Source organism: Talaromyces rugulosus, chromosome I (genome assembly GCF_013368755.1).
Source record: "Talaromyces rugulosus chromosome I, complete sequence".
Lineage (NCBI taxonomy): Eukaryota > Fungi > Ascomycota > Eurotiomycetes > Eurotiales > Trichocomaceae > Talaromyces > Talaromyces rugulosus.
Genome location: NC_049561.1, coordinates 5,970,929 through 5,988,152, shown reverse-complemented (window position 1 = coordinate 5,988,152; position 17,224 = coordinate 5,970,929). Strand labels below are relative to the sequence as shown.

Genomic DNA, 17,224 nt, shown 5'->3' with positions numbered 1-17,224 from the left:
GTTGAGAGGCAAGAAAAAGCGAGGTAATTCTGGGAATGCCTCGTCAGGCTGCCTTGGGACGCCATTGTCATATCTCACAGAATTATTCTCCCATCTCCTTTCTCAGGCTTTGCCACCCATTCAATGAAGGCTCTCATACTGAAGAAGACACCGGAAGGTGGTCAGAGAGTAAGGATCCGATGACTCTCATTCGCAATCTTAAACAGAGTTCCTCCTCTAGCAGCTACGATTATTCCGTAAGGCTCTAATTCTGGAGTTAGCCGAGCCGGCCTCGCAACTCGAGACTCCTCAGGGTGAGCTCACGCACTAGTATTCTGAATGCTATGATGCTATCTAAGTCGGCCTCCTCGACTACGTAGGAAGATATATCCTGCGCTATGGACAGGTAGTCGAGTGATGATTTGGCGTCCTGGATTCTATTATCCCGGGGCCAGAGGCCAACGGCGCCTTCGCGCATGCTTCCTATAGCGAAGATGGAATACAGAGCGCATAGCCACGACGAACTGGCCGACGCCCCGCCGTCCTCCAGCGTCTGATCAAGACGTATATAGAACTGCTCAGCGGGGAAGAACCACTAAGTGCAGTGGATCTGGTCGAAAAATCGAGCTACGTAGGCCATGCAGAGCTGGCGTGGAGGGAGGTACACCAACGCCCGCCGGCTTCCGGTAATAGTTTTGGGGGGTATTGGTGGGAGTAGGCCCATCTTGAGTGGTGTAATTATTTTCTGGTCTGTGCAGGATGATGGGTCTCGTGTCTCCCTGTGTATGGAGTTGAATCAGCGAATGGGCGAGTTGGCGCCGACGTAACCTGTTAAGATCTCGTTAACAACAAGGTAGTCTCAATGCGATATGTGCAGCCATTTGAAACATAAGATACTTTCCCATGGAGTCTAACAGCATGCAGCCCAGTTCTTCCTGTAGCATCGGGTGTTCATCGACCTCCATCGTCTCATTCGTTCCTCCCGTGTCTACTAGAACAGCGGTGTCTTCATTTTCTACAGTCAACTTGCCGGTCGGGGCCGGAGGATATGGTATCGTGTCCGATGCTCTGTCGAGCTGCCGGAGGAAACTCTGGATACTTTCGACATCGAGCTCCGGGAGCTGGTCTTCGGGCACAAAGTGACGAAGGAGCTTGATAGAGTGCTCGTAGGCCTCGGCCGAGACTCGGTAAAATGGCCGCTTCCTGCTCCTGGCGTTCACCTCGCACGGGATGTTAAGGGACCTATAGTAATGACACGTCCCGGTTTCTGAATGGCATGAGTATTTAGTCGACTGCTTGCGGACGTTGGCACGACAGAAACCACCCAGACTCACCAATTCCAATACACTTCACGAGATCCTGTTAGCTGATGTGCTCTTACTCGGTTCAATTGTAGCGTAGTTGGCTCACTTGCCTTGGTCTTGCGGGCCTTGCATGTATTGCAGCTCATTCGGGCCCTTTTACGCGGATGCTCGTGCTCCTGCGCGGAGTTGCGTCGCTGTCGGGCTCCACTTTAAAGCTATATATTATTAGAGCGATCTTATAAAGACTCTTATATGTGGAATGATATTATTTCCTTAATAGAGATATCCATTAATCCTGACATTGCTACTCTTCGAGAAAAGCAAATGCTCTTATTGGCAAGCTATGGGTGGTAAGAAGAAATTATAACAAGAAAGCAAGAAGCGAGCACTGTAGAAGGCAACTCTAGCGCCGTCGTCAAGGTCAGGGGTGTAGGATTGTTAAACAACAAAGGCATAAGTCCACGGAATTACCTAATTAGGAAGGCAATTACTGAATTAGGTAATTAATAACAGTGGTGTTATATAGAGACTTTTATATGATTTAGCTGTATAAAAGGACAAAAGAATTAACAAGAAGATAGAAATTATTAAATGCTTATAAAGGTGTCACGGCCGAATCTGTGGAGACGCAGCAAGGCACCGCAGGGCCGCTCGTCGCTTACAAGTCAAGAAACCGAAGCAGGATCAGATAATTTAGTTTCGCGCACGCCCCTATGCAAAATAGAAACCTTAATAATATAGAAGAGTGACGATTAATATTGTAATAAGACTGATAGTATCTTTGACGTTACTTTCTAACTCTCTTACCTACAAGCGTGGGCTCCGCGGTGCCCACGATCACGTCGACTAGCCTCTTACAAAAGAAAAGCAAAAAGTAATAAAATCTATTAGAACAAGCTACAGCAATTACGAAAGCTTATAGAGAAAATAGGAATTGAAAAAAATAAAAAAGTAATAATTCTTTACGTATAATATAGTGCGATGCCTTTGCTTGAGATATCTCTATGTTATAACAAAATCCATGCGGCACCGGGGTTACTATTATAAAGAGTACGGAAGCCCCTCCAGATACTATCGTTTTTTGCCTTCCTTACGTATACAAGCCCCATCGTGGGGTTTGATGCGACATTCGAAGTCCTTGGGTTTCACAAACCAAACATTCTCCGTGTTCCACTCTGGTATGCCATTCTCTGGAACAAAACCAAAAGCGCGAACTAGCTGTGGAACGATCTTTGAGAGTTCCATGACGCTTATATTTATCCCAATACATGTTCGAGACCCCATCCAAAACTTTAGTATTTAAGTCAGCTAAGCATATTCTGACAAAAAGGTTAAGAGAGACATCATTCTTACACTCATGAAATATGATTCTCGCTTTTTAACCACTTCTGGGTCACCCAACCATCGCTCTGGACGAAATTCACTGGCATCGACACCGAAGATTTCCGTGTTTATATGAGCAACCCATGGGTTGACTCCAACGACACTCTATTACACGCACACTAATTAGCGAGCGGCCATGATATTAGAAGGTGATTTCTTTTTGGAATTAGCTTACTCTTTCAGGAAACCATGTACCATTCAAACTCGTACCACCTTTGGGCACAACGCGCCCCAGGATTAGCCCAGTCGCGGGGTGTAGCCTCAAGGCTTCTTTTATTACTGTTTGTAGGTACGGCATAGAACGAGATTCCTGAAACGTGACTGGATTGGAGAGTGAGTTCTGTGCTTCCATGTCTCCAATTTCACCATGTAGTTTGCGCAGAGTCTCAGGGTAGAGGGTAAGGAAATATAAAGTAGCTGACAGGCTAATGGAAGTAGTGTCCGAGCCAGCACCGATATTGGTACTGCATGTGAGGGCAATTTCATCTTTGCTTATCTTGCTTGGGTCCATCTCCTGAATCTGCTGACAAAATCAATGAGTTCTGAAGTGTCAGTGTTGCTATTCCGGGATACTAATTTTGTATAGTGTGCCTCAAGGTTTTCGTTGGCAAAAGACCGAACGTGGGCCATCCCATTCAGATTCTTAGACCTTATGAAGAGTTTGAAGAGGTACTTGTGCCATTCAGGGAATATCCCAACCCTTGCGGCATACTTCAAAAATCCAGAAATGGATGCCATGATGCCCTGAATATCTTTTCCTTTATCAAGAAATCCAAACCGATTCCCAAACTTTGCATAAAATGTTAGCAATGGATTTGTGAATTTCAAGATGGGCGCATTTAGCTTACCGTAATATTCCCGATTACGTCAAAAGCATAACATTGATACCAATGAGTCAAGTCAACCAACTCACCCGTTTGTGCAAACTCAGACAGTCGTTGTTGGAATAAAGATGTGCAATCATCAACAAAGCTTTCCGACTGGACAAGACTTGACATGGAATACGCGGCGGAGACTTTACGCCTTATAGCGGAGTGAAGACGAGGATTGCGCTCATCGAATAGGCTAGGCAAGGGGTTCATGGGGTTGCCACTTGCTTCATACCATGGGGACTATTTCGTTGCGAATCAATGTTGGCTATTACTGTATAATAATTATGGGCTACCTTGCCAGGAGCGACTGACATACCTTGATATATCCATTACCGCTGCCATATATCACTTTTGCAGCATTGGGATCGTCAATGCTGTACTCATTCGGAGCAATACGGACCACCGGGCCTGGGTATTTGATTTAGTGATGAATGGCTCAAGTTATTAATATGCTGGGACTATCTGCGTACCATACTTCTGGTGCAATTTGCGGCTGGTTATGGGAAACGTGCCATAGTAGACCTCTTTAAAAAGTCAAAGCCGCGTGAATCGCGCGGCCCACGGACCTGGGATTGGGCCTGAGGGTGATTTTGATCTTGTAATACACTTTCGCCAGATGAAACTTAGTATCACCAGAGTAATGCAACTCGTTAGCTTAATGGAGGCAGCCGAATCGAGGAACTCCATTTCTAGGGCTAGAGAATGGAGAGGGGGCCCAAAAAAGGAGAATCCAAATCTCAGCATGGAGTAGTAATGTATTATTTGGCTCTCATGCAAGGATATGATCTTTACTAATATCTAAATCCCTTCACTTTTTTTTGAAATGGCAGCATGCTTCTCACCGTCTTAGGTATAGTAATAGGTCGGCATCATGTTGCCGACGTTGCGGGGCTCATCCGTCCACACGGCAAGAAGGGGAACTAGAGAGTACCGAACCTCGGATTTCTGGTTCTCTACAACCATGCGAGTAGAATGGAATCTAGTTCAGAGCTTATATTGAAATTGGAAAATGGTGAGAGTGATTTTATAAACCATAAATCCTGCGTAGATTGCCTGAAATAAGGACAGTCTAAACTATTAGATCTCCAAGGGAAGTTTGAAGAGCTTAATCGTGTTCCTCCGTGCTACTTGCTCCTTTGTGTCATGATCTAGATCAACTGTTCTCCACCACGCCTGGGCTTCTTCGATTTGATCGTATGGAGTATCCACAAGGAAGTCAGTTGGTATATGTGCGAGAAGAGACAAAAATTGTAACTCACCAATTGAAAAAAGACACCTCTCTACCCCCAACTCTTCGATGCAAAATTTCAATCCAGCAGTCGTAAAGTTTCCGGAAGTCGTGATAAAAATATTATGCTGGAAGTAATACTTGTAGTCGTGCTGTGTGGGTCGAGCCACCTTTTTGCTAGGTTTGTTATACCAATGTGAGGCTCTCCAGAGATTAAAGGGAATACTGCGATAGAATTATTTAGTTTATCTCAAAGAAAGTTTAGCAGGAAGTTTTTTATTCTTACTTCTCTCCGAGATGACCAACCACGATCTTCAGACGAGGGAAACGGTCGAAAACAGCTATCAAAGGCAGCAGTCAGACGCAAGCCTTGGTGTACAATGCTGATTATACATACCAGAAGAGCACATGGAATATATGTGAAACGAGAGGTCCAAATGAAACTGGACACCTGCGCCCAATAAGTGTCTACGACCGCCGTACTTTGGATCGTGCCCTTCAAGATCCTTTGCTGGTGGGTATCGAGAATGAAAGTATATTGGCACATCTAGCTCCTGTACCTTCTTCCAAAACGGGTCGTAGAAAGGTGTATCATAGTACTGTTTCCCTGAACCATCGCCCATGGTTTGAAAATCGTTCACCAGGCCGCCGAAAAAATTCAACTCCGTGACAGTTCGTTCCAGTTCTGCTGCCGCCTGTGAAGGATCATGCATAGATAATGCCGCCAACCCACCGAAGCGCGTAGAATTCTTCGTAACCTCTGCCGCTAGCCAGTCATTGAACTCTGTTGCAGACTTCTCAGCCAGTTTTTGGTCAGGTATCCCTTGGCATCCCGGAGAGGTAAGAGAGAGCAGCATGTACTCGACGCCTTCTGCGTCCATCGCCTGCAAGCGTGCGCCATGAATGTCTAGCAGGCGACGTTTGTGAGCCTCCACTGCTTGCTTCCCGGCATCACCTGGGGTCAAAATTTGCTGGTACTCGTCCAGAAACCATGCTGTGGCCGGGCTAATAACGGCTTCTTCAACTGCAATGGTACCCTTTGAGGTCATATTTTCGGTTCCAAGTTTCCGCAGAGACGACTCTGGCGCCAGGTGTTCCTTTGTGTCTTGATTTATTTTACTTCATAGTCTTTCGGCCGAATGGAAAGCCCTTTTAAGATGAATCTTATTGCGGATTAATGCTTCCGAGCGCTCGGTAGAGGGCCGGATCGGTCGTGCCGAAATTATGCCAAAGGCCTTTTTTTATCAGATAGATACAAAAGGTGATGACTATACATATGTTACTTTAGAATATTGAATGCGATTTTCCCTCTATTCTAAGCTTAAATAATCAGCTAACAATATATAACGTTAGTTGAATGTGACACTAAATACGTTTGCCAACAAGACAACATGGCTCATATCTACGATGTTGCTTCGTCAGTTGAGTATCCTTATGTGAACGGCTGGAAGAAAGGCGATCAAGTCAAATATCCCAACACTCTGGTCTTCCAGACATTCAATTCCCCATGCCGATTGGAAGGAGATATTACTGATCTTGAAGTGGTTGGTCAAATTCCACCAGACATCAACGGCACGTTCTACAGGATCCAGCCCGATCACCGGTTCCCTCCACTGTTTGAAGAAGACATACATTTTAATGGAGACGGGAGTATCACAGCAATCCGAATCCATGACGGACATGCCGACTTCAAGCAGAGATATGCAAGGACGGATAGATTCCTAGCAGAAGAGGCAGCTGGAAAGAGCCTATTTGGGAAATACCGCAATCCTTATACCGACTCTGAGGCTGTAAAGGGCACGATACGAACAGCGGCCAATACCAACATTATATTCTGGAGAGGGATGCTGTTGGCGACTAAAGAAGATGGCCCACCATATGCTATGGACCCAGTTACTCTGGAAACAATCGGTCGCTATGATTTTGAAGGGCAAGTCCAATCGCCTACATTTACTGCACACCCTAAGCTAGATCCAGAAACAGGAGAAATGATCTGCTTTGGATATGAGGCTGGTGGTAACGGTAATGATGGCTCCTGTGACATTGTCGTCTACACGATCGACCCTGTTGGGAGAAAAACGGAGGAAGCCTGGTACAAGGCTCCATTTTGTGGAATGATACACGATTGTGGTATCTCCAAGAACTATATCGTTCTTCCAATGACGCCTCTCAAATGCTCCGCCGATCGCATGAAAAAGGGTGGCAATCACTGGGCATGGGATCCAAACGAAGATCAATGGTATGGAATCGTTCCAAGAAGAAACGGCAAAGCAGAAGATATAGTCTGGCTACGGGCTGAAAATGGTAATATAGCCCCTCGTTTCTCTGATAAGCCGCGAAACGAACAGAGACTAAATTATCAATAGGGTTTCATGGTCACGTTGCTGGTTGTTATGAAAATGAAGAGGGTCATGTGGTTTTTGACCTCACTGTTGCAGATGGGAATGTATTTTTTTTCTTCCCTCCTGAGAACCAGGTTGCGAGTGATCTGGGGACTAGAAACCAACTGCAAAGCGCTACCCATCGCTGGATCTTTGATCCTAAAAACAAGCCTGGCTCGCGCGTCAAGCCTGAGATTGTCTGGGATACAAGCGGTGAATTCTCTCGTATCGACGACCGCTATGTCGCTAAAAAATACAATCAATTTTGGCAGGCCAGAATTGATCCTGCGCGAGAATATGACGCAGCCAAATGTGGCTCTCCTGCTGGTGGCCTTTTCAATTGCCTAGGCCATTACTCGTGGGATGGCCAGACAGAGGATGTTCTTTGGGCAGGACCAAGAGCTACATTCCAGGAACCGACATTCATTCCCAAGGAGGCCGGTGGAGAGGGAGAAGGTTGGATAATCGCACTCCTAAACCATCTTGATGTCCTTCGAAACGATATAGTAATCGTCGATGCCCATAATGTGGCTGCAGGGCCAGTGGCAACCATTCGTCTTCCTTTCAAGCTCCGTCTAGGCCTGCATGGGAATTTCGTCGATCATCGTGATATCGAGGAATGGAAAAGGCGTCGAGCTCCAGGAGGTGTAATCGGTCCTGTTAAAATAGCGGAAACCCCCCTAAGCTGGCAGCTTGACCACGTGTAGTATTGGATGGAAATATCCATCTAAATTTAATACTTTATATGCTTTCATCGCAATTTATCCTGTCATTTATAGCTTCCTGGCATTCATTACTCTATCTTCTACCTCTTTGACACTGGCAACACCTTAGTCTTCTTCAATTCAGAATCTGTAAAACAATACTTTCATCAGTGTCCAGAAATATGATTGGCTATTTAAAGTAGTTACAAAAATGCTTTGAAATTGCTTTATACAACGATGAATTTCTAGCCCGAGAAACTGTCTTCTACTCGCAGAAAATAGCAAGGCGAAGAGAGAAAAGAGGAAAAGAAAAAAACAATGATCTATGCTCTAAACATCTCCTGTACATGACATTAGTATTGCAGAAATTATAGATCTTACTTCTCGAAGAAATGAGCAACGAAATGCTGAAGACGTCCCGCAGAGCCTGTTTAAGCAACTGCAGGGGTGCCGAGACGACGTCCACAAAAATGCCCTGACTGTGATATTTTGGGTCACAATAATGAATGTCCTCTACCTACAATTAATGGATTTAAATTGATGTCTGTGTTCATGAGTTATTGCGAGTTGCTTCAAAATTATCGGGCGCAGTAGATTTTGCGGAGTTAGTCGGATGACCGTTACGTTATCGCCGTGCATAGAGAAGATTACGACATGCGAAGGGCATCTTGGATACGGCCGGCATTTTGAGTGGTAACTATCATCGAGATGAACCGAGGGAGGCCGGCTCTTACCGCATTTTATATACCGATGCACTGAGAGATTTGGCTTGGGTGCATCGGAACGATGATGCCGAGACGAGAACACACCCTCGGTACTGGATAACCGCTTCCTGAGGCAAACGAGCCTAGAAAATATGTATACTGTGGTTATTAAATAAATGGGTTCTCCAGAACAGGAGGGTTAAATTATTCCTGTATCTAGACTAAATATCACCCCCGTGGGCACAATCTCCACACATTACTCACCAAAGTAAAAGCAAGATGGCCATTAACCAAACGCTAAAAGAAATTGAGACACGGCTCTTTATAAATGGACATGTACGTTTGTTCTGCATTTATCCTCGGGCATCCCTTGAGTGCTTTGTATGCTCACCGCCTGAAAGTTTGTGGAATCGTCCGATAAACGCAAATTCGACTTGATCTCCCCAACTACAAATGAGAAGGTTGCCGAAGGTACGACCCCGTCCGAGGTTTCAGATATTAAAGTTATGATCCTAACGCTGGTGGTTCTATTTTAGTATACGAAGCAAGTGAAGATGATACAAACGCAGCAGTGGCGGCCGCTAAAGCTGCCTTCCCAGCGTGGTCTGCCCTCTCCCCGGTCGAGAGAGGAAGCTACTTGAAGAAACTGGCGGAATTGATGCTGGAATCTCATGATGAACTTTCCCAACTGGAGGCTCTGTCAATGGGTCGACCTGTCTCGACGTATTTTGAATCCATTGTGGTCGCAGAAGCATTCAATCATTATGCGGAAGCTGGTTTCCAGGTCCTGGGTACATCGAGTTTGAATACTCCTGGCTTTATGAATATGACCATTCGCCAACCCTATGGTGTTGTTGCTGTCATCATTCCTTGGAATGTTCCACTTTTGTTTCTCGGCGACAAGGCGGCGCCTGCGCTGATTGCAGGAAACACAGTAGTCATCAAAAGCAGCGAGAAGGCTCCATTGACAGTAAGTTGATCAGGAGAAATTTCCCATTTTAGTTTATTGTAAATACTGACTTAGCTTTTAGTCTGCCAAATTTGCGGCACTCGTGGAAAAAGCCGGTTTTCCCCCGGGCGTGATCAACATTATTTCAGGACATGGTCAGACCTCGGGGAACGTCCTATCCCATCACATGGATGTTCGTGCGCTGAGTTTTACAGGCTCAGCAAGGACAGGGCGTTTAATCCAAGAGGCAGCCTCCAGATCAAACCTGAAGAATGTCGTCCTGGAACTAGGAGGGAAATCACCCGCGATTATCTTTCCAGACGCTGATATCGAACAGGCGGTTGAGGAGACGGAACACAGCATTCAACGAAATAGCGGTCAAGTTTGTATGGCAAACTCTAGAATCTACGTCCACGAATCCATCGCATCCACCTTCATCGAATTGTTCAACAAGAAGTTTGCTGCTGTGACAATGGGTGACCCTCTTTTTCCAAGCACGACACATGGCCCACAAGCAGACGGGATACAATTTAAACAAGTACAGGCTTATATCGAGGAAGGCAAGAAATCAGGCAAGTTAGCCTTGGGAACAGAATCCACAGAGCAAAAAAACGGGTTCTTTATTCGTCCGACAGTGTTTCTTGAGACACCGGAGAGTGCAAGAGTGATGAAGGAGGAGATATTTGGGCCAGTGGTGCACATTAACACTTTTAAAGAGGAGGAAGAGGTTATAAGCAAGGCAAATGACACCGAATTTGGCCTCTACGCTGCGGTCTACACAAATGATATTAGCCGCGCTATTAGAATGGCAAAGAGATTAGAGGCGGGAACGGTTGGGGTGAATTGCACCAGCCCTACTGGGGCCCGTGATATGCCTTTTGGGGGTTACAAGGCTAGTGGAATCGGTCGAGAGGGTTGGACTGTTAGCATTGAGAACTACCTGGAGGTTAAAAGTGTTCTAATTAAGGTTAAAGACGCGTGAGGTGCCAAGTTGACAGGTTACCGGGATATCAAGAGGGAATGGTGATTTCAATTGAAATACAATTAAAGTACAATTCAATGCAATCAAGAACAGCTCAGGTCAAGATTTCGACGTTTTCAGTTTGAGCCACGCTTGCTGCCTAGGGCATTAAAACTCTTTCTGGTTGAAAATTTGTAGTTTTGACATGCGAGACCTTGGGGACCGTGGGATATAAGCGCCATCTTACCGAAACATGAGGGAGATGATGACTCGGGTTAATGATGACGGTTGTTAATTCATGAAGCTAAAACCAGCCATTCCAGAAAGGTTGTCAGGGTTTGTTTATATTTACAATAAAATATCGAGTTTTCGGCTGTGTAAAGCAGACGGTAACGGGTAGTAGTTAGTCACACCGGCATACACCATACAGAGCAGATGCCGAAGGTAGGTTTAGTTTCCCCGCACCCAGCCGCCCCATACTTGCCATCCCGGCCTTTGCGGAGGTACGGAGTGCATAAATTCTGTGCGTAATCACACTTCGCCTACTGGCTTGATAATCCACCAACTTAGTTACCTTAGGCAGGCGTCTCCTCAATGTGGCCAGCATGGCGAGCGACGATCGACGACGGAAGAACGCTCTCAGCTGCGATGGGTGCAGGCAACGGAAGGTGAAGGTAGGGGTTAACACCTAGACTTTTTATTTTATTCTTTATTTCTTCCACCAATTGTGCCTGCTGCCATACTGACGACCTGACATAGTGCGAGAAGCCATCTTCTGGTCCTTGCCAGCCATGTAGCAGGCTAGGCAAGCAATGCCAAATAGGAGGCTCGACCTCCCGGCCATACTATCATACTTCAAAAGAACGATACGACCTCCTGGTGTCTGTGGTTCGTCATTTTGTTCCTTCGGCTTCATTCAGTACCGACAACCTACGCCAGCTTGTAGGCACCCTACCAGCTGCTGCAGATGCCTCACAGCCGCCTGCCGCCATGGGAGCCTCGAGTGGTGGACCAGGCCCATCGCCGTCCGAGACACTGGTCCAACTGGATACTCCTCCATCCTCATCTACAGGTCCTGTCAGCCAGGAATGTACAATTGAAGATTTAGAGGGTACACTGATGGTGGATGCTATGAATATTCTCGTAAGTGCATTCCCCTCATTTCGGCCCGCCGTAAGATTCTGTAGACGTAGGCTTAAGCTAAATAGTTTTGTCTTGCAGGATTCAATGGACCATCCAGCTGCACTACTCTCAACGCCAAGATGGTTTCGCATTTTGCTAAAGATACCGGCGGTCTGTCACCATTTGAGGAGAGTGAGCCACCATCATTATTTGATGGACAAGTGACTTCTTATCAAAATCCAGACTATCTTCCCGATCGGAAGGCTCTTGATCAAGCAGCCGTGAAGTTCTTCGCAGAGATCAACAGCGTCATCTATATCATTGATCAAGATAGATTCCACCTTTGGCTTGATGACGTGTATGGTGGGAAGGGGGTATGTGCATCCGTCCTGGTCATCTTATATCTGGTAATGGCCCTTTGCGGCCATAAAGATCCCAGTTTTGACATCGCTCGCTCCTACATGGATAATGTGATAGAGGAATCGAGCTTAGAGAGTGTACGAGCAATAATGTTGATGGTACGATTAATTCTGCGTCCTTTTAATACCCTGCTCTTAATAACAATTGCTGACTTGTCATCGTCAGAGCTTGTACCGCCAGAGAGAGGATGATCGCAGTGTCTCTTGGGCCATTCTGGGTGTAGCAATTCGCATTTCACAGTCACTTGGAATTCACCAACGTATAGGCTATGCGCAGGACACTTCTATATATGGATCAGAAGTCAAGCGACGCCTCTGGTGGTCCCTCTGCGAATTTGATAACTGGAGTTCCTGCATGCTAGGCCGCCCACCTAGTTTTTGTAGTACAGATCATGATATCCTTCTTCCTTCGCAGGTAAGAAACCCCTACTGGCAATAAATTCTCTTGACGACTTAATATAGTAGGAATTCAACAGTACACCCTACACCCCACCTGGGTACGCCACCAGCTCAGCATCTCTCGGTATCATGATTGGCCAGATATCTCAGCAGCTATATCTCCAAAGCGGCGATTTGAGAAGCAAAGAGCAGTTGACTGGCGATCTTATACAGAAAGTTGAAGGCTGGAAAACTAAACTTCCCGATCACCTTCGTCCAAATTCGGCATTCCCCTCCTGTTTTGCACGCGCCACGTTATATTTAAGCCTTAAATATAATTACGCCCGTATGCTTATCGGGCGACCTTACATGACCCATCTGATATTCTGCCGCAATACTCATGACGCTGTTTTCAAATCCCGAGCAGAGGCCTGTAAACTTGCAAATGACGACATGATTGAAATTCTAACAGAATTTTATCGACAAGGCCTTTTGTCGGCATCTTTTTGGTTCGATACTTATTTTATCTTGGCAACAGCAATAGTCCTATTTCTGCGCGCCGTCGAAACATCGAGTATGCAGAAAGAGTTACGATCATTTCTGCCTATTTTGAAACTTTGTGACTATAGCAAGGTTGGGAGATACGCTGCTGAATGTTTCGAAAGGTTTCTCCATAATTTGGAGAATGGCATGATGGAAATACATCATATGAGTGCCGCAGACTCTTTTCCTCAGTCATCCAGGCTCGCAAATTCGAGCGGTCTATGTAATGAAATAAACTTCAATGATCTGGGAGACTTTAACACCATTGCCTCTGAGTGCTTTGGCCTTGGAGGTGGTTTTGACCTGGACCTATGTGGAGTTGAGTTGTCATAGCACAACAATGCTTCTGTACCATTAATGAGATATATGCTTAGAATGTTACATTTTAAAGTTTCTCGTTCTCTAGATATCGTTGCAGTATTATTTATAGATATGTTTTTATCTGAGAATATGCTTTACACGGTGGGTATGGGACGCCACCAAGTTTAGGTGTTGATTGCCACCTCAGCAATGATATAGCTGCAAGAGATCAAGTACTTTCAGCGAATCCTGCGGCAGGGATTTGGTGTAGATGGTGAAAGAAGACTGATCGGGTAAGTTTACTGACTATCAGTGCAAGTAAATTGCATGACAGCACGGACAGGGAAAGCAGGCTCTACACCAACGCTTTCGTAGGAGAGTCCATGGCCGGGTGGAAATACGCTACTAAGACTAATAATCCGATCTTTCAGAATGGGGGGAATGATGCAGATTCTAATAAAAGGAGATAATCTGCTAGCATAGTGAAATAAAAAGTGAAGGCTAAATTCGTTCATAGATCGTAGGGTTGGGGAAGTGGGTACACGCGGAGTCCGCTCTCGGTGACCGCAACGAGTCTTTGGTCCATCCTAAAGATGACCGAGAGGATGGCGGGCGGGATCCGTGTCTACAAACTTGGAAAGAGTCTTGTTTATCTCATGTGCTCCCCAGGCAGCTAGATTTGAATTACGCAAGGGAGCAATGCTTTTGTCGCATTTTAATAATATTTTCGACCTCGAGTTATTGTTCTAACTAGGTAAATCTGAGTGCAACAAATAATACGGTAGATGGATTGTCGTCAAGATATTTTAATACCCCAAGATAGCGTCTTCTGGAAATTCTAATGAATGGTCATATATTGGGTCTAAGTTTCAGTATTTGGAGATGACTGGGAGTGAAGCTCTCTCCATTTTGAACCAGAACTCCTTAGCATAATGATCGGAATGAAAAGGACCGCGATAATCATAGCGAAGGTCAGCCAGGCAAATTGGACTCCAATGCGGTCCGCAAATGGGATACTAAATCGACATTAATAAGTATAGCCTAATAATAATTCAAAGTCACACTTACGCGTAGAAAGATATAAGACAGGAGAATATCTGCCGGAAGAGATTCAAAATCGTCGATATTTCTGCACTTTGGGGTTTGTAACACTGTGACCAAGTATATTGTTAGAGACACGCCATTTAATTCCCAATAATACGTCACTTACGTCGGTAAGATAGGCATATATGGTTGTCGTAGCTATTTGAAGGCCAAAATTCGCTATGCCCATCCCAAACGCACTGCCGATCCAACTGATGGTGTCTGTATGTGACAGACATACTCCCTCAATGATAACGCCAATCGGAACTAATAGCGCCGCCCAGATAGCAGTTAATCTGGCTTCAGGGAGGCGCTCGCCATTGTGTCTCTGTGCATGGCGATTCGAAAGCCAATCCGTTACCCATCCTGCGCTAAGCTCGCCAGCTCCTCCTCCGATCAAAAGGGGTATGCTCAGCATCAGTCCTGTTTGAGCAGTAGTAAATCCGTAGAGCTCGGTGAAGAAGTTGGCTCCTGTAAGAGCAAATAGAACAGTACCGTAGCCAAAGCAGACCATATAGAAGGTAGCCGGGATTAGGACTGCCACAAATCTCAGCATCTCAAAGGGTCGAGTAAAATCTCGTATCTGTGGGCGGTGGCCTGGAATTTTGCTCCGTATAAACATAATATTTTGTGTGTAGGATTGCTCCAAGTAGGATGTGGATTCAGATGAACGGTTCTCGGTGTAAAGTGTCTCAGGTAGGCAGAAGATTGTTAAGGCGAAAGTCCCAAGCTGTATGTAGCCTGGAATGTAAAAACATGCCCGCCACCCGAGTGACTGTCCGATGAAACCTCCTAGGAGTGGGGCAACCTGGTATCAATAAATTAGAGTTGTATTTCATAGAAGAAGGTTGATAAATATCCGTACATGTGCCCCACTAGTCAGCGCAAGGGTATATATTCCCATGTAAATACCGCGCTGATGCACAAAGTATAGGTCGCAGATTGTTGCTGCACCCATTGATATCACAGCGCCAGCACCCAAACCATTGAAAGCACGAGTAATCATGACACCTTCCCATGTGTCACAATAGCCTGCAATAATATTCGTGATTGCTGCAAGAAGATTACCTAGCAAGTACACAGGTCGACGACCATATGCATTGGCAAAAGGAGCCACAACCAATGGTCCGACCCCGGCACAAACAAGAAACACTGTCAGCTCTAGTAATTATCGGAATTAGCATTTATATGCTAGCACGAAGAATGAATGTTATAAAACAACTTGAGCTGAGGGTTCTCACCGTAGCTAACCTCCTTGACTGTTAAGCCAAACGCATTGCTCATCAGACGAAATGCCGGATTTGCGACGGCGGCTGACAGAGGCCCCAGGAGAGCGAGCCAACTGATCTGAAGGCAAACACTCAATTTCAGTGCTGGATGCCAATTCTATCGAACATTTAGTGTTGGTATAGAAGTGATAAGAAACAGAAAGGTGGCTTTCACATACCAATGGGTCATCTTTATGGATTGTGGGTTGTGGAATAACAGGAAATCCATGAGGATCGCGATGCACAGGCTCAATCTTTTGCACAGGGTTTTTAGAGGGAGTAATGTTCTCCTCCTGAGCGAAGTCCAACTTATCATCCATTGCGATATAAGACAAGATGAGGAAATTTAACTGTGGGAGATATAGCAACAGCAGAACTTTTCAATGGTTAAACGTTCCAAATGACCACAGATGGCCTAGATCTTGCTTTAAAGCCTACGCTGCACATAGCAGGAACCTTGACTACCTCGGCCAGGGAGGTAGGGATTACAGAAATAGTAAGTATATCCAATCAAAGAATTTTATTTGGCTTACCTCCGAGTTGGCCAGAGGTATTTCAATTGGGATACCGGCGACGACGCCTCGCATCTGCCGAAGATGCGGGGGATGCGGAGATGTGGGGATGCAAAAATGGAGAAATTAAGTTGTCTAAACCTACAGAGTATGTTCTTTCAATGTGGTTGGAAATAAAGAGTGTGCATCAGTTGCCAAGCAATACAGACCAAATGTGATAGAATTCGGCGTTGAACGTGGGCTCACTACGGTCGGGATTGTGCCTTTTCCCAACGAGGAATGCCTGAAAGTAGTAAAATTAGGAAGCAAACATAGTGCAGGTTTAGGACTGGTGAATATAACATCCTTCCCAGAACACTCTGCCATCTACCATCTGAATGATGGTACTCCGCTCCATCGGCGAATTCTAACATCACGGAGTACCATGACTTGAATTCATTATTTGGGCTTGCACAGCCTCTTCTTGGTATTTTAGAATTTCACCATTAACATCAACTGGTCGAGATTTGCTTTGGTAGCTTGAAAATTGGGGTTCAGCTTGGCTACCATATACAGGGTATTGTGGCACGTATCCAAATTCCAACAGTACTAAACTCTGACTTAACCCTAAATTGTAGTGTGTACATTCAACTGCATAAGGGCTGGGGAGGCAGGGATTGTTGGTCGGGCCTCCGGGGAGTTAAGTTGAATTTTCCGCCGCCAAGTCATTTTCTCACTACTATGGAACCGGAGAGTGGATATACAACGCGGAGGAACGCAAAAATTCCAAGAAATTCGGGTAATTCAGGCCAAGTAAGACCTTGAATACGTCAGACACCAGGCGGAGTCCGCGTAGAACAACTATGTAACTACTACCCGGGGAGATAACGGAACGTACTGTGGCCAGTGGTTAGTAACCAGGCGCTGTCTACTGTGGATCTGCTGTTAGCACGATATTAGATTAGTCCTAGGGGCAAGTTGGAACTGGGGTTTGCCGCATTGACTTAATAATTTCCCCAGTTTTCCCCGCCATGTAGCAGTTCGTGTGCCGAAGTACCAAAACTAAACATAGGCAAGTCATTTGGAAATGGTCTATCTATCAGATATACGTGCTAAATATTCTAACTACGCTTTCTAGCTATGTCGAGAAACACC

General features: G+C 45.5%; 6 protein-coding genes across 6 annotated transcripts; 3 read left to right on the top strand and 3 right to left on the bottom strand.

Annotated features, from left to right (window-relative positions):
• Window positions 1-2,354: 2,354 nt before the first annotated feature.
• TRUGW13939_02054 (uncharacterized protein) lies at window positions 2,355-4,060 on the bottom strand (the record flags this gene model as incomplete). The annotated part of the gene is made up of 7 exons (XM_035485250.1): window positions 2,355-2,573; window positions 2,637-2,771; window positions 2,842-3,186; window positions 3,240-3,455; window positions 3,515-3,778; window positions 3,855-3,946; window positions 4,009-4,060. Coding segments are annotated over 7 exons (1,323 nt in total), but the record flags the coding sequence as incomplete, so codon positions are not given.
• Window positions 4,061-5,048: 988 nt separating this feature from the next.
• TRUGW13939_02053 (uncharacterized protein) lies at window positions 5,049-5,647 on the bottom strand (the record flags this gene model as incomplete). Its single annotated transcript, XM_035485249.1, has 2 exons — window positions 5,049-5,107; window positions 5,164-5,647. 2 exons carry the CDS (start codon window positions 5,645-5,647, stop codon window positions 5,049-5,051), a joined length of 543 nt encoding a protein of 180 aa, XP_035341142.1.
• A 510-nt stretch (window positions 5,648-6,157) lies between these two features.
• TRUGW13939_02052 (uncharacterized protein) lies at window positions 6,158-7,854 on the top strand (the record flags this gene model as incomplete). The annotated part of the gene is made up of 2 exons (XM_035485248.1): window positions 6,158-7,070; window positions 7,133-7,854. 2 exons carry the CDS (start codon window positions 6,158-6,160, stop codon window positions 7,852-7,854), a joined length of 1,635 nt encoding a protein of 544 aa, XP_035341141.1.
• A 1,029-nt stretch (window positions 7,855-8,883) lies between these two features.
• Window positions 8,884-10,486, top strand: TRUGW13939_02051 (uncharacterized protein; the record flags this gene model as incomplete). The annotated part of the gene is made up of 3 exons (XM_035485247.1): window positions 8,884-8,891; window positions 9,060-9,525; window positions 9,587-10,486. The coding sequence occupies 3 exons, from the start codon at window positions 8,884-8,886 to the stop codon at window positions 10,484-10,486; spliced, it is 1,374 nt and encodes a 457-aa protein (XP_035341140.1).
• Window positions 10,487-10,900: 414 nt separating this feature from the next.
• Window positions 10,901-13,260, top strand: TRUGW13939_02050 (uncharacterized protein; the record flags this gene model as incomplete). The annotated part of the gene is made up of 5 exons (XM_035485246.1): window positions 10,901-10,909; window positions 11,225-11,608; window positions 11,674-12,105; window positions 12,173-12,421; window positions 12,472-13,260. 5 exons carry the CDS (start codon window positions 10,901-10,903, stop codon window positions 13,258-13,260), a joined length of 1,863 nt encoding a protein of 620 aa, XP_035341139.1.
• An 829-nt stretch (window positions 13,261-14,089) lies between these two features.
• On the bottom strand, window positions 14,090-16,165 carry TRUGW13939_02049 (uncharacterized protein; the record flags this gene model as incomplete). Its single annotated transcript, XM_035485245.1, has 7 exons — window positions 14,090-14,243; window positions 14,296-14,378; window positions 14,438-14,781; window positions 15,223-15,471; window positions 15,552-15,696; window positions 15,758-15,928; window positions 16,112-16,165. 7 exons carry the CDS (start codon window positions 16,163-16,165, stop codon window positions 14,090-14,092), a joined length of 1,200 nt encoding a protein of 399 aa, XP_035341138.1.
• Between the last annotated feature and the right edge of the window lie 1,059 nt (window positions 16,166-17,224).